General features: G+C 39.7%; 1 protein-coding gene across 5 annotated transcripts; it reads right to left on the bottom strand.

The window, feature by feature from the left end:
* Nucleotides 1-4,266: 4,266 nt before the first annotated feature.
* Nucleotides 4,267-16,097, bottom strand: LOC115166299 (forkhead box protein P1-B). Of its 5 annotated transcripts, none has more exons than XM_029720178.1 (14): nucleotides 15,932-16,097; nucleotides 15,254-15,313; nucleotides 9,369-9,544; nucleotides 8,618-8,695; nucleotides 8,304-8,424; nucleotides 7,117-7,303; nucleotides 6,850-6,954; nucleotides 6,663-6,750; nucleotides 6,447-6,521; nucleotides 6,118-6,283; nucleotides 5,849-5,925; nucleotides 5,465-5,566; nucleotides 5,229-5,350; nucleotides 4,267-5,051 (listed from the first exon to the last, which is right to left on the bottom strand). In XM_029720178.1, exons 3-14 carry the CDS (start codon nucleotides 9,531-9,533, stop codon nucleotides 4,994-4,996), a joined length of 1,344 nt encoding a protein of 447 aa, XP_029576038.1. In that variant the 5' UTR covers nucleotides 9,534-9,544; nucleotides 15,254-15,313; nucleotides 15,932-16,097; the 3' UTR covers nucleotides 4,267-4,993. The 5 variants fall into 5 exon arrangements, with proteins under 5 accessions (XP_029576038.1, XP_029576035.1, XP_029576039.1 ...); XM_029720175.1 differs by having other exon boundaries at nucleotides 6,118-6,286; nucleotides 15,932-16,096; XM_029720179.1 differs by lacking the exon at nucleotides 8,618-8,695 and having other exon boundaries at nucleotides 6,118-6,286; nucleotides 15,932-16,096.
* Nucleotides 16,098-16,896: the final 799 nt, after the last annotated feature.

The raw sequence follows: 16,896 nt of genomic DNA, 5'->3' as shown, positions 1-16,896 counted from the left end.
TGAGTGTTTTGGTATGATAAATCATCATGAATTATAAACCATAGCCCTGGTTGTACTTAGGGTGAAAAACCAACGCTGGGTGATTCCAGTACCTTGGGTTGATCTAGACACCAGTGTAATTTACATTCAGGGTGTGTGTGACAGAGTTTCCTGAGCTGGAAATTAATAATATCCCTTACGAGATGTTAAACAGGATACAGGTCCAGGAGTTGAGATCCCACCTCTATGTGTGGGTGTTCTCTCACAAACTTGCTGCCTCAATACCGAAAAAATCACCAAATCAAAATCAAATCAAATTTATTTATATAGCCCTTCGTACATCAGCTGAAATCTCAAAGTGCTGTACAGAAACCCAGCCTAAAACCCCAAACAGCAAGCAATGCATGTGAAAGAAGCACGGTGGCTAGGAAAAACTCCCTAGGAAAAACTCCCTAGAAAGGCCAAAAACCTAGGAAGAAACCTAGAGAGGAACCAGGCTATGAGGGGTGGCCAGTCCTCTTCTGGCTGTGCCGGGTGGATATTATAACAGAACATGGTCAAGATGTTAAAATGTTCATAAATGACCAGCATGGTCAAATAATAATAATCATAGTAGTTGTCGAGGGTGCAACAAGCACGTCCGGTGAACAGGTCAGGGTTCCGTAGCCGCAGGCAGAACAGTTGAAACTGGAGCAGCAGCATGGCCAGGTGGACTGGGGACAGCAAGGAGTCAACACCACCTGGTGTTGAACCAACCTTCTATGTGCTTTAGCCAAATACGCTAAAATATCAAACTTTTCTGTGAATATGTATTGTGGACATGCCATACCCTGTTGTTGTTGGCCTCCACAAGCCTTAGTTCTCTGAGTTTGAATAACCAGTGGGTGACAGGAAATACCAGTGGTGGAATAAGTATCCAATTGTTATACCTCAGTAAAAGTATGGATACCTTAATCGAAAACGACTCAGGTAAAAGTAAAAGTTACCCAGTAAAATAATACTTCAGTAAAAGTAAAAAATGATTTGGTTTAAATATACTTAAGTATCAAAAGTAAAATGTAATTGCTAAAATAAATAATAAAAAATGCCCTATATTAAGCAAAGCAGACAGCACCATTTTCTTGTTTTTAAAATGTATGTATAGCCAGGGGCACACTCCAACACTCCAACATTATTTATAAAAGATTAATTTGTGTTTAGTGAGTCCGCCAGGCCAGAGGCAGTAGGGATGACCACATGTTTTCTCTTGATAAATGCGTGATATTGACAATTTTCTTGTCTTGCTAATCATTCAAAATGTACTTTTGGTTGTCAGGGAAAATGTATGGAATAAAAAGTACAATATTTTCTTTAAGAATGTAGTGAAGTAAAAGTAAAAGTTCTCATATAAATAGTAAAGTAAAATACAGATACTCAAAAAAACTACTTAAGTAGTACTTTAAAGTATTTTTACTTAAGTACTTTACACCACTGCATTTTAGCCATAACAGAACCATAACTTGCTCAATAGGCAAGTTGTTGGACATATTTCCTCCAAAGCATACTAATGATAGTACTCAGGCTGCAGAGATGGAATCTGTCCAATGAAAGTATAAATCTATCACTCCTTAGTGTACTGTAAGTGCAGGAAACTGCAAACAAATATGTTTCTGGTAATGCTTTAACTCATCAATGATGTATGCTCTTTTCATTTGGCACAGATCATTCTCCAAGATAGCTCTTCAAAAGTAGTGAGACAGATCAGCTCAAATTTATCTGGATTACTGTAATGGTTTATTGCATATAGTTATAGTTTTATTGACATTCAGTAGGTTATCAGGGATGGGAATGTTTGGAAAACAGCTAAAACAAATCATTGTCAACAGGCTTAAAAAAAACATATTGGGAAAAATCTTCTTGTGCAAGCATATACAATAATTCCAAAGTACATTTTTTGGGGGAGAAAACATCCATAACATTTAGACATGGATGAAGGCCGTTAACATCTAGTTGTTCAAGTTACCACAACAGACTTAATTTACCCAACTCAAAAGATGCCAGTGTTGTTTCTTTGAACGTTAACAACCTCTCACCCTAGCGGAATGGTGGTGTTGGTGGTGGTGTGTGTGTGCGTGCGTGCGTGGAGGGGGGATATTGGGGCGGATAGCATTTAGGCAATGGGACATGGAGTGTTGGATCAAGCCATTCATCTGGTTTGCATAACTCTGTCATATCCAAGGAGATGGGGCTACGCGTCATTCTGCTCTCTACTAGAATCTGTGTGTGTGTGTGTGTGTGTGCGTGCATGCGTGGGTGCGTGTGTGTGTGTGAATATGCCGATGTGCTGGTGAGGAAGGGGGTTGTCTGTCGTTGTGGTTGTGTGTGCGTGTGTATTTGAGTCAATGAGTGTAGATGCATAGCTATGTGCAGCTCTGCTGTGTGAAATCACAGACAATAGTATTGTTGTTCACAAAAGCATGTTTAGTGCCGAAATGGGACAATTTAATTGCAATAGCCAAGAACGGGTGGGCATGTAAATCCACCCAAGGGATTAACCTTAAATGTAGTATAAACTGTCCCTCTGTGTCACCTGTTGTCAAGCACATCACAATTCATTTTTCTTTTATTATTTTATCTGAGGCTATGAGATATGTTTCAAAGTCACAAGGGTGTTGCGTCTCTCTTTTGACTGCTAAGGATGTTCAAGGGGTGTGTTTAATGTGTTTCCACCTTGCTGAAGGACTTTAATCATGCTCTGAGTAATTATACTTTATACAGCCCGCCAGCAGGAGACAGAGAAATGGGTGAACTCATGCAAGTTATCATCTGTCTCCCCCCAGGCTGCTCCATTCAAATGTCATGGCATCAAAGTGGTGGAAAGTTCTGGGCTGTCAGACGGCATCAGAAGCTTGTCATGGCCTCCGGTGGGACAACCCCATCCAGTGAAATGGAAACCAGCTTTCTGTTCATGTTCTCTGTTTAGATACACCGTCTTCTCTCTCAAAGATTGAGTGGCACCATCACAGAGGAATCACTTATGGGAAGACACAGACAATGCCATTTCTCTGAACTAAATCCTTTGAATTTATATTTTGCAATCATTATAGGAATTCATATCAGACATGATATATATATATATAACAGGATTAAAAAATGTATAGATTGGGTTCAAGTGTGTAAGCTGGGCTTGGAGGGCTGTGATACTCGTCTGGGACCTTTGAAACCATAATTCCCAACAGCAGAACACTGAGAGCTGGAAAAGGACTACAACTCTGCCAAGACTGCAGCCACCAGGTCATACAGTATTTCTGAGCTGTGACAGAATGATAACAGAACCAAATTGTTGTATCCAAAGGGTACACTTATCCATTTATACACAAACATACCCGCCGATGAAGTGCTAGCTTGCAAAATCAGTATTTTATTATGATCCTTTTGAACGTTACGTTGCTATACAGGTCAGAACAGGTCAGAATGTGAATCTGATGTATCTATGTATCTGTTATGATTAAAAATGTGAATCATGATATGAAATCAATTTGTTCTTGATTTACAGGTGAACACTTTTATATGTTAGTGGTTGCCTTGAACAGGCAATTGCTAGTTATTATTTATGACTATGCCCTGAAATGTGTAATCAAGGTCTGAAAAGTGGAAATGTGTCATATTTACTGTACTCTCTCTGTCTTGTCCTGTCAAAAATACCTTGCCTGAGGTCCTTTTCTGAGAGCTAGCAGGTTTGTGGATGTGAGATTGTCAGTGAGAGAGACGAGGCAGACACTTTACAGACTTTAAACAAATATGGGGGTAATTTGCATATTGGGGGGGTGCATTTTCTCTCTCTGGAAGAGAGAAAAGGAATGTGCAAAAACACCACCCCTCATATGGAATTACAGTTAAATGGTTTTAGTATACTTTTGAACTTGGAAAGCACATACACATGCATTAACTTCAGTGGATCTGGTCCAGACTGAGGTTTGCTCATATCAAACAGTCTCATGCTTACCCATGCACACCAGATAAAGACATGTCCTTTAGAAAAGTAACTCTGGATATAAATTACCGGATAACCCTTTCTAGCGAAAGTCTGGTTCACACAGAAGGACAACCGCTGGGTCTGCGGCACAACGGATTAATAGCAGTGGAACAAGAAAAACACAATAGAGATGTTTAGAAACCAAATGCTACTGTATAGACAATATTTAGCTTGATGTCAATGGAATGTTAGATCCATTGTTTTGATGAGATATCAGAGTCATACTATTTCCTTTAAAGGATAGATTGATTAGACAGATCACATCCACAAGATATAATCAAAGATACATTTAATTGCATATTTTTTTTTGTACACAATGTAAAATTGTACTTGCTTGCTGTAACACCCCACTGGGCACACCATTTAATTTCAACGTGGACATTTGGGTAATATTTGGTAGAAACGTTGATCAATGAGATTTAAACCTTTATTCACCTACTCAATAAATCAGCCAGAAGTTTGTTGGCTGACTTATTGATTGATGATCTGACATTATTTCAAAGGTACAAATTCATTATATTTCATACGAGGTTTGTCTATGTTGAAAATGTATTAAAATGTTGACATAATCCTATGGTTGAAATTCCACCCTCAAAACAACAGTTTACAATGATTAGCCCAGTGGGATAGAGCATACTGTATGTAGCCAACACAACAAAACAATTGTTTACCTTTTCACTAAGTTTTGATTGACAAATGATTGCTAAGTATATATTGTTCTTTCAAATGCTGCAAAACGTAAAGCCATTCCAGCTGTATACACATCTTCATGATAAGAGAGTCTAGAGGCAAAAGAGTCCTGGGCTGTGCTATGTTGTAGCACCATCTGCTGCTGAACAAAGAAGGTGATGATGGGTTCTGTAGATACTGTAGACCAGGACTGGTCAACCCTCGAGGAGGGCTTTTTCTCCAGCCCTGTTAAAAAATACCTGATTCAGTCATAGGTCCTAGTGACTTCCTTTTCCAGTAGTTTTTCATTCACTGAAGGGGTGGCTATGTTCAAGGTTCCTCTGGACGAAATAAGGAGTAGGGTGCCAGCCATTTCACATGATGATCCCTGAAAGGATGGTTCATATTATTACAATATAATTTTTTTTAAAACATGCCTTTGTTAATGGGTGGGTTAAGCTGTGTTTTATTAACAGGGTTAACAATAGCACCCTCACTTGTTGAGTTGGAATGAAGCTGCAAAACTAAGAATGAATCAAGACATCCAGAGCGTAGGTCTGTCTACCTGTGGTATTTTTGTCCCTTTCTCCTTTGATATTCCATTTCATCCACTGTCCAGACGGCCCCCTTGCCTCCCTCCACTCGCACAAAACACTTGTGGAGGCTAAGATTATGACGGACAGCGTTCTGTGGCGGCAAATGAATACAACTTGTGTAAGGAGTTCAGGAGCTATTATTGCTCAAGACTCAAATATAGGACTCATATGAAAGTGAGCATAATGATCCAAGGAGAAGCCTAACCTTCCATGTGGCCGTGTTGTGTCGGAAGTAGAAGAACATGGTGGTGAACCAGTTGTAGATGTCATTCAGAGAGCGCTGCTTGTCTGGAGACTCCAGTATAGACTGCAGACAGACATGGTGGACATTCACAATATGCTTGTGCAATTGAAACAACTCACATGAGGTCTAGACATATTGCTACACATGTAGTCCAATACAACAGATTTTATATCAATGTCACACTTGTCGCTGTCTTGCAGTCCAACAAGGACGCATGAACTACCGAGCAAACTGTGTGTTCCTCAGCCACTCAGCCAGACTCTCGACAGTCGACCTTTTCCTTTTCTCAAGTGCTCCTTTTACACAAGTGTTCAGAGAGACTACTGTCTAAATCAGACAACTCACCCATCTTATCATGCAGGCGTAGGTGTACAGTGGTCTAATGTTGTTGTATTTGTAACACTCAACACTCGGGATAAGATCTGTGGGACGGCCAACGAAAGGAAACATAACAGGTCTTCAGTTTGGATCAGATTCCGCAGCAACGCGAAAGGCAACATCACCAAAACAAACAAGCAAAACACTTGTAGGAATGCACTCAGAGTGGCAGTCAGGATCAAAATGGAGTGGAACTCCCTCAGGCGTAAGAAGAGCGGGAGGGGGGGCAGTGTTACCTGGCCGTAGGTGGTGGGGAGCAGCAGAGGGCCAATACTCATGCTGAACCAGCTCCTCTGGCTCTTTAGTGGTGCAGCGTGACACTCCATCTGGCACCCGGGCCGGGGCTGGGTTCTGGGGCAGGCCTAGTGACAGGCTGTGCCTGTAGGGCCAGTCTGAAGCTGCCTTCTGACAGGGAGAGAGACCATGACCCAACAACACAGACATTCAACAAGGACAAGTTGGGGTACATAGAAATTGTCTTAAAAAGTGCAGGATAATGGACAATGGCCGGTTACTATAGTCACTTGAGGGAATTAGCCAAAAGAGGGAAGCCTTGAGAAGTTACCAAGGCAGTTGATTTGTGTCCAGATAGGTGCAGATGTAGTTGCATTGCGAAGAGTTTCTGTTTTTCCACAGTCAGCTAAAAAAGGGAGAATGTTCATTAAGGGCCGCATTTTCACTTAGTTGGAGTTGGAGCTTTACAACCTTTCTCGGTTGTCTGTGTTCACTAGTTGCAGTTTTTCTGTAAAACTCTATAATATGTAAAACTACAGGAACAAACCTGGGTCTCCATGTATTGCACCATGTCTTGTTGTACCCTCCACTGTGCAATGCTTCTGTCTCCATGGCCATGGTCAGAGTTGAGGTGTCTGGAAACACCATAAAGAGCATCACAGTCATGACTATAAACAACAGCGCCACAACTGTATCACAATGACTAATTAAATATACTGGTGCTCATTACTTACTTCAAAAAACGGGGAAATTCTTCAAATACTGCATCGCAGCCAGGCCAGCAGCAGAGTCCGTTGAGAAACAGAGCACTGGACCCCTCTAAGGTTGGGTGACCTGCCCTGCAGAATGAGGGGAGGAATATTACAAACTTAGGACTTAACGCAATCAATCAAAACAACCTGGCATTGTTTATGCAGTTTCTGTTCATGTCACATGCGTGCGCACAAGCTTAGATGCACGTACATGCACACAGACACACACACACGCGCGCGGGAACTCACTCATGTTGCCTGGTGATGATGGAGCTCTGCTTAGGACTGGCTGTCCTCAGGGGAGAGGGGTGACGAGATGGCCCAGGAGAGTGCTCAGAGTGTGGGGGAGAGGACTGTCCACGGCTCCCTGTGTCCACCTCCACCTTGCACAGTGAGATGGGCTGAGCTGAACCGGCCTCTGTTAGAGTGCATGGTGCTGGAGAAGCAGAAGGTAGAGAAAAATGTATCTTTATGGAGAAAGACCTAGATACACTTTCCATTAACCTCCTTTGAATAATGTACAGTATAATGGCTGTATGGAACATATGGAATGACACCATACTTTTAAAGCCGCTAGTGTTTCCATTCAAAAGTGTGACTGTACACACACATTATAGGGTGAGGGAAAAAGGAAAATGTTTTGACAATGATTTAATGGTTCAGTTGTGAATGTAAGGATGCTGCAGCGTGTCAGTCCAAGTGGACAGAAGTGTACTATGGGGTTGGCTATGGATTCTATACATCCATTATACACTTGAGGGTCATGGACAGTGTTTCTACTGTAGGTCTTTCTCCATAAAGAGCTGTTTTATAGAGAGCAATAATAATGGCGTCTTTTAGTAAGCACTAACACCGCCATGGTCCGTGGAACAAAGCCTAAGGGGAAATGAATGGAGTTTTATATGTCTGTGGTAAACACAGGCTTAGGAGATCTTATTCGTTTTGTTCTATGAGATCATCTTCATCAGCTAACGTCACTTTTTGTGCATTTTGAAGCATTTACTGTATGTAATGAAAAGAAGCACATGAAGGCTTCATAATTCATAAAGGTCATGTTAACTGACTGATATTATCCCATAGAATAAAATGTATAAGATCTCCTAAGCCTGTGTCAACCTCAGACCTTACTTTCTAAGTTTATCCCAAAACCCTATTCTTTCCCCATTCATTTTCCCCATAAGAACGGCTGAACGAACCAGAGGTAACTCATATATAGATTTTTCTATTGTGTTATTGACTGTACGTTTGTTTATCCCATGTGTAACTCTGTGTTGTTGTTTTTGTCGCACTGCTTTGCTTTATCTTGGCCAGGTCGCAGTTGTAAATGAGAACTTGTTCTCAACTGGCCTACCTGGTTAAATAAAGGTGAAATAAAAATACATAAAAAACATGTGTACGCAAGGGGGCTGCAGAGAGTCAGTCAGAGCAAAGCGTACCCTGCGGTCGTACGTGGGCAGCCTGGACACCCTGGCGTAGAACAGAGGGTCTGTGCTGGCTCAACTGGGGGCACAGAGACACCCGTTGCAGGAACGGTCTCCCCTCCTCCTCACTGGAACACTGGGGAGGACATGGAACAAGACACTTACAGTACCCCCTTTCACCAGCAGGGAGTTCTCCGAGCAAATACAAGCAACTTTCTGGTGCTGATGTTTGTGAAACTGAAACAATAATGTATGGGTTACATGTATCTCAGGTCAGAATAGGGCATCGAAGCGCGTTATAATAGGAGGTATAAGAAGGAATATCATACCTGCTGTAACAATATGCTTTGGAGCTGAGATGAGTCCATAAGTGGACCTCCATGTCTAATCATCAATGGGAAGCCCATCTATGAATAATGTACATTTATTTATATCATTCCTCTCACTATAAGGACAACAAATTTTCCATGTAATGAAAATAGAAATATTTCCTCCAAGCTAGAATCCTTAGTTGCAACATTAATGTTTGGACTTAACAATTACCCATTGATTCTTGAAGACAATAACTTATAAAGGCCTGAGAAGCTTAGTTCAACTGTCGCACCCCATCAGAACACAAAATAAAAGTTTGTTTTCCTTCAATGTTTGTAAACAAAGTAAATGTAAACAACTACTGTATAGCCTCAAAACATGGTTAAAACTGTAATTTTGATATCATGGATGGCCAGTCCTTGCATCCATAGCATAGTCTATGAATTTGAGAGTGGTTCCATTTCTTTAGGCCCATCCCTCAGCTTTTTATCGAAACAGAGGTTGGGTGTGGCTTAGTTATTTTTATGGATTCTAGCTTTAATAGTCTTAAATTAGTATTATTATACAAAAAAATTGTAGACCAAAAAACAAATGTAGACCAAAAAACAAATGAAAAAGCAAATGGTATGAAACCAATTGATGTACCCTTTAGCTTGAGCTCTTAACTTTCAATTAATGTTTATTTTAGTATTCATTATGTATTATTATTTTTCTCTGTAAATTTGGCTCAAATTTTGCTTGAAACCACAGTAACAGTTCAACCAGTACCTGCGTAACAGAGGTACGAGCACAGAGCTGAGGTGAGGCAGAATCTTTGGGCTGGGTACGTGCGTCTGGCTCCTCTCCCTGTTCACCCCGCCGCTCTCGCTGCTGCTGATGTCGCCCACTGTTCAGTCGCCCACTCCTCAACCTCTCACTCTCAGTCTGTGGCATCCCTGGGCCTGCTGCAGAAGAGCAGAAATGGATGGTTAGTGCTAAGTGCATGTCACCCCTAGGAATGCAGGGGTGGTGGTGGATAAAGGTAGACTCTCACACTGCAAATGTGTAGACAACATAAACAATCGTAAATAAACACACATCGCAATAGATCATCTCCACACAGGGCACCAATTGTGTAGGCATGCTCCTATTTGTAAGGATATGTTGTATTCAGTCCAGCACATTGTTCAATGTATGACATTAAAACAACATATTGCTACAATATAATATAATAAGAGGAGAGAGAGAGAGAGAGAAAGAGAGAAAGGAGAGAGTGAGGGGGGATACAAATTTGCTCTTTGGTAAATGTTAGACAGCTACAGGTTTGGAGGCATGGTATCTTTGTTCCTTTATCAGACATAATGAAAGGGAGAGGAGTTCAAACACAGTCTGGGCTGAGAGATTTTGTGGTTGTGCACAGGTGCAACCTTTGACTACACAGACAGCGGAGGGTACAGAGATGAAGCTGATAGCAGCAGGTATCTCAGAAATATAGCACAGGAAAGAGGGAAAGGGAGAGGGTGCTCCAATTCTTTTCTCCCCTCGTACCCCTGGTACTGGTACTGTTTCAGTGGCATTCACCTTGTATTTAGAAGGAAATAATGTGGTATCAATGGCTACGCTATTGTGCTTAGTATACTTGAAAGAACTACTTGGTACCAAAATCTGTTAAAACTCCCAAAGACAAACATGTCATTTCTAGGTAATTATGTAAATATCTGGTCATTTCTGCACCGTAAAATAAAGTCCTACCCAAGAGGATCTAAAGGCAACCTCATAGAACTCTATACCTCAAATGTTTAAAAGTCTATGGGTGACCACTGTGTACATTCGCAAATGCACACTCTCACCCAGGAAGAGGAAACAGGAATTCAGTAGAAAGAGAAAGAGAAAGTACTGAAGCTCTTTGTGGCTTCTCACTTTTATCTCTACTTCACTAGCAAAACCAAACATGTCTTCTTTACAGAAAGCTCAGATCAAAGCAAAGTATTTGTTGTAATGCAAAGTGACAATTGAATCAAGTCACATAAAACAGGCATTAAATGAATAAGCACATCTTTTGGATTTGGAACTGAGAGCTACAGTACATGTTTATGTCACACAGGTTTGTAGGGTGTGATTTGATGAATGGACGTGCTACAATGACATTACAAGTAGAAGATTGTGATATATTAACACTTCTTTCAACACTTCTCTCAACTGAGGACAATTACGTTCAGCTTTTACTATAGTCTAGGACTGGGTTTCATTATCAAAATGCTATATTTACAATCAACTACATATGGAAAATTATTAATTCTGTATCATATTGAAACTTTTTTCTCAGTGAGTTTTCTTATTACTCACTATGCTTCCATATCTAAAATATCTGTCTGATCTTGGCGCTTTGGAAGGAACCTGTGGGTGATATCGATTTGTAGATTCGCTTTCTTTGACCTATAACACTACAGTAGGGGAGGAAGGAATTTATAAGCAGAGTAATCATTCTTTTTGATCTTTGATCCACAAAGGACAGTATTAAACAGAATTTGATTTTCCCCCCCAATATTATATTATGTTCAATTTATAATATGATTTCTTCTGATTCAACTTTTCTTTTTGAATGAGGAGAAAAATGTATATAAAAATAGATTAGAGTATATACTATACTGTAGTGGTGACTTAGAGACAGTTACATTAACATTTATGTCCAAAATTATTGAATTAATCTAAATGGCAAAATCAGCATGAAGACTAACTTTCAATTTGATGGTCATTTAATACCAGTCCTACAGACAATTTAAAAAAAACATTGCTGTTTATATTACAAAGTTAGGATGTTTCTTGAACATTTATGTCCAACTTCTGTATTTCCAGAGTTTGCAAAATGTGGGGCAAAAAGGTGAACTCAGCTCCATCATTCATTGAATCAGATGGCTCATTCATCACAAAACCCACTGATATTGCCAACTACTTGAATAGTTGTTTTATTGGCATGATAAGCCAATTTAGGCATGACATGCCAACAACAAACCCTGAACCTACTCATCCATTAATAAATTACCATATTAGGAAATACAAACGTTGTAATTTTGAATTCCGTAAAGTGAGTGTGGAAGAGGTGAAAAAATAATTGTCTAACTTCTCAAATGTAACATTTCATCCTGTGATAAGAGTCACTGACTCAAAGCCACAAGAAGGTAGAACATATTTCAAACGTTGCTTGTAAGGGGGCGGTAGTTGCAGAAATGTTGGGTCTGACAATTTGGATGGAAAATCACTGAGGAGGATAACGGACAATATTGACACTCCTATTCGCCATCTCTTCAATCTAAGCCTACAGGAAAGTGTGTGCCCTCAGGCCTGGAGGGAAGAAAAAGTCATTCCGCTACCCAAGAATAGCAAAGAACCTTTTACTGGCTCAAACAGCTGACCAATCAGCCTGCTACCAATCCTTAGTAAACTTTTGGAAAAAATTGTGTTTGACCAGATACAATGCTATTACAGAGTAAACAAATCAACAATTGACTTTCAGCATACTTATAGGGAAGGGCACTCAACATTTACGACACTTACACAAATCACTGATGATTGGCTGAAAGAAATTGATAATAAGAAGCTTGTGGTTGCTGTTTTGTTTGACGTCAGTGCAGCTTTTGACATTGTCGATCATAATCTGCTGCTGGAAAAAGACATGGGTTATGGCTTTACATCCCCTGCTATATCATGGATCGAGAACTACCTGTATAACAGAACACAGAGTGTGTTCTTTAATGGAAGCCTCTCCAACATAATCCAGGTAGAGTTGGGCATTCCCCAGGTCAGTTGTCTAGGCCCTTACATTTTTCAATCTTCACCAATGACCTGTCACTGGCACTGAGTAAAGCCTGTGAGTCTATGTATGCTGATGGCTCATCATTATAAACGTCAGCTACCACAGCAAGTAAAATCACTTAACAAAAAGCTGCAGTCAGTTTTAGAATGGCCTGTGCTATCTGCGATCCTTGAGACGTCCCTACCCCATTAAAGTTGACATTTTAAATGGTTAAGTTAAGGGTTAAGGTTAGAGTTAGAGTTAAAGTTAGGGTTAGGGTTAGGATTAGGGTAAGGATAGGAGTTAAGGTTAGGGTTAGGAATGTCCCAAAGATCCCAGATAGCACTGACAAGTAAAAAGCTAGAACTAAATATTAAAAAAACTATAAGCATTGTATTTGGGCCAACATTCACAAAATCCTGAACCTCAACTAAATCTTCTAATGAATAATGTGAAAATTTAGCAAGTTTAGGAGACTAAACTGCTTGGTGTAACCTTGGATTGTTAACTGTCATGGTTAAAACACATTTATGCAACAGTAGCTAAGATGGGGAGAGGTTGTCTGCCTGTAATAAAGTGCTGCTCTGCTTTCTTGACATTCCTATCAACAAAACAAGTCCTACAGGCCCTAGTTTTATCGCACCTGGACTACTGCCCAGTCATATGGTCAAGTGCCACAAATAGGGACATCGGCAAATTACACTTGACCCAGAACAGAGCAGCACGGTTGGCCCTTAAGTGTACATGGAGAACTAACAACAATGGCATGCATGTCAATCTCTGCTGTCTCAAAGTAGAGGAGAGACTGACTGCATCACTACTTGTCTTTGCGAGAGGTACTGACATGTTGAAAGCACAGAGCTGTCTGTTCAAACCAGCACACAGCTCAGAAGCCCACGCATACCCCACACAACATGTCACAAGGGGTCTTTTCACAGTTCCCAAGTCCAGAACAGACTCTGGGAAACGCACAGTACTACACAGAGCCATGATTACATGGAACTCTATTCCACATAAAGTAACTCATGCAAGCAGTAAAATCTGATTTTAAAAAACCCCAAATAAAACCACCTTATGGAACAAGGTGGACTGTAAAGAGACACACACACACACACACACAGGCACACACACGCTAGCACACTCACTCTACACACATACATTGTAATATTGTTGTATGGTGGTATTATACATTTTGTATTGTAGATATGTAGTGGTGTAATACTTTTATATGATGTACTGTTTTAGTTTTTTGTTTTTTGTGTAATGTAAGTGCCATTATGTGTTTGGACTCCAGGAAGAGCAGCTGCTGCCTTGGCAATCCCTAATAGTACAAATACAATGAAATACAAATAAAAAGCAATTGATATAGAACTACTACTCATGATTAATAATGTCACATTAGTGTGCAGCGTAAATCCAGCTACAACAAGTGAAGGGTGTAAATGCTGGAGTGAGAAGATCCCACACCCTACAATCATGTCACACTGACTCAGAGCTTCCATTTATAACTATGACTAGTACATCACTTTTGGCTTTTGCCAGAATTTGACCTACATGTTTTATTCTATAAACTACAATACAACAAAAAATGCGCATGTATTAATCTGTTCATCCTAATCTGATTTTTCAATTAGGTTAACTGAATAAAAACCTAATCTACCTGGAATATTTTGGTGATTTGCAGATTAAATGCATGTTGTGATTGTAGTGTAAGCCTCAATACTTACATTTTTATATTGACCAAAAAATATTCATAGAGAGAAAATGCTTTCTCACAGATCAAAAGTAACAGAATTGAAAGACCAAAGTATAACAGTGTAATTCCTGTAAAGTGATTCATCGAAAATATTACCATATTCCATCAATTGCTTTTTTGTGGTAACAAAGTTCAGATATTGACAACCTTCAGAAAAATCTGAATGTATGATAATTTTGATGACACAGCAACATACTGGTACACATTCTTGACATAAGTAAAAAAAAAATCCCAGTATCCTTTAATGATAAAAGACAAATTTTGGACAAGCCCCCAGATTCATCACAAATTACCTTTTTGCATCATGAAACTTCGATCCACTAACAGTTCATCATGTTATAAATATCAGGTCTTGGGTCTAAACCCAAATCATTTTAAGAATTACTTTTACAATGAGATTTTTTCACCAGTTATTTCCTTGAATATACGGAATTCAAATGAATCTACCCTAACCGTGATAGACATCATACCAAAGTCGTTTCAGTTTTGTGAATGAATGTGCCCAGTGTTAGAATTGTGTCGACTGGATTGTCATTGAATAATCCATTCAATGAGAAGTTAAAAGTAATCTTGAACATAATGTTTAAAAAATGTGTAGAAGGAAAGATTGGATTGTTTTATCCTATATGATTACTGATGTTTTGAATACTTACTTTTACACCAGTTAACACCTTTTAACAGGTTCCTCACTAAAGCAGTCATTACAAACTAAGTTATTTTCTTAGTTGTGTTTATTTAATATTAAGACCTATCATTCCCCTTTCACAAAACATGCCCTTTTCACCCTTTTGGTATATGCCTACAATCTGTGTCACCCAACTGATATACAATATTGATATTGATACTTTGTAGGTGCATGATCATTAGACTACACTATAAAATAGCTCATACACCACAGCTACAAACAATCCACCATTACAGATTACACCAAACCAGATTACACCATGGTCTTGAGTTTTGCGTACTGTACGTACCTCTGGGGGACACGCACTCCAAATTGGGAGACACTTGTCCACTGAATTATCTCCCTTCTGATACACAGAATGGTTGCCAACTCTTGCTGAAAGCAAAGAAGTACATTCCTAAAATGTAAAGGTCACAAGTTAAAACAGAACGTTTTCTCACCTTACACCTTCCGTATCTCCTGCTCGCTTTCTGTCTTCCTGTTCTTAAGAGGATGAGATGCTAGAAAATGAAAAAAAAAAGCTAACAAATGTCAGAGAGAGGGGGGTAGTATTCCACAAGTGATGTTTGAAGTCTATTATGTTTAAAAGAACACAGACTACCAGCAATATCCACTGTAACGGTGAAACAGGTTATGGTAAAAGCAAAGAAATGTTGAAAAATAAATTTGTATTAAAATAGGTTTATAAATATAAAAATGTTTATGAAAAGTATATTTCTTTGATGATATAAAACAATTATATTTGATTTCAGCATGAATTATTAATTTGTTAGGCAAGTAGACCAAAACCTATCAGCATGTTTTGTCTAAGGTACAAATAAACGTTAACACTGACGCTAATCTCCTCCAATAGTATCTTATTTTTGCATTTTTCCAACACATCGTATTCAGGTAACTTCCACAATAGCTACATTTTAAAAAATCTTGATACAGACTAAACGTAATCATGCGGCCTTGTATAATTTCACTGTGTGTCAACACAATGGATCGCCACGACGAGTAGAATTGTCGACATAACGTTGCGTAATCGCAATAACATGCTCAAATAAAGAGAAATCACTCGGATTACAGAGAGCATGAATAATGCAAAATCATGATCCCCTTCATTCAACACTCACCTGAAAATGTAGCAATGTGTGAGAGAGGGAACAGATGCGTGAAATGTGTGCTTGCAGAATCCAGTCTGTATTTATACCTGGAAGTTACAGTAGGAAAAAAAGTTTGCGCCTGCCATCGAAATGGAAATGTCCTACATAACTGTGACTTTTTTGACACAAATAAGCTTAAGTGACTTACCCTACCCTCAATAGTCTGAAGCACAACCTATTTCAGAACAAATAAATGCTACAAGCCACAATGGCAGTGCACAGAAATTGTTTGTTTTGTGATTGTTGATTAGGTGATCCACCGTATTGTACTGAATTAGTATAAATTCAATGAATCTGGGTTGTCTGTGTTAGCTGGCTTGTCTGTGTTAGCTGGGTTGTCTGTGTTAGCCCGGTGGTCTGAAACCTAGGCATTAGCTTGGGGAGTTTTCGCAAGTCTTCAGGACCTCCTCTCCCTCTCCACAATGACCCCAGCAGCTAATAGGCATCAACTGCATGACTGGCACCGATAGGACCGACTCGGTTGCAGCCCTGGTCGTCTGCGCACCACAAAATTGTGTTGGCTCACTGAGCTAAAGTTTGGGAAGCTAGCGCAAGTCTTTAGGTTTCCGACAAAGTTACTCAACATGCAAACATGGCTCATTGAACCACCTCTGTTACAAAGGCAATGCCCCACCATGACCCTGAGGGGCCTACACAGTCTGCAGTGATATCGGCAGGCTCTAAACCCTACAATTACCCAACACATTCTCCAAACCACATTGCTAAATAACTTTCCATCGCTAAAATACTTTTCTAGCTCTCCTTTCACCCCTGTTTAAGTCTTGGACTGGCTATGCTGAGGAGTGCGATTTCTCATGTGTACCAAGACACATTCACTTGAAACTTGTATTCTCGTGTGAATGTAACACACATCTGAGGGAAAACAATGAAATGATGCACTTTCTCACCGACCTCATTCTGCGGAGGAACAGAGA

This window comes from Salmo trutta, chromosome 28 (genome assembly GCF_901001165.1).
Source record: "Salmo trutta chromosome 28, fSalTru1.1, whole genome shotgun sequence".
Taxonomy (NCBI): Eukaryota; Metazoa; Chordata; class Actinopteri; order Salmoniformes; family Salmonidae; genus Salmo; species Salmo trutta.
The sequence above is the reverse complement of the archived record's forward strand: the minus strand, read 5'-3'. Positions and strand labels throughout refer to the sequence as shown.

Bases quoted from the DNA above. Each gene is read 5' to 3' on its own strand.
- LOC115166299 (XM_029720175.1), bottom strand. From the start codon at position 9,533: ATGCCACAGACTGAGAGTGAGAGGTTGAGGAGTGGGCGACTGAACAGT. The intron at 6,955-7,116 runs GTGAGTTCCCGC...CTCATTCTGCAG, and splicing joins ATCATCACCAGGCAACATGA to GGCAGGTCACCCAACCTTAG. The intron at 5,567-5,848 runs GTGAGTTGTCTG...GTCTGTCTGCAG, and splicing joins ACGCCTGCATGATAAGATGG to TCTATACTGGAGTCTCCAGA.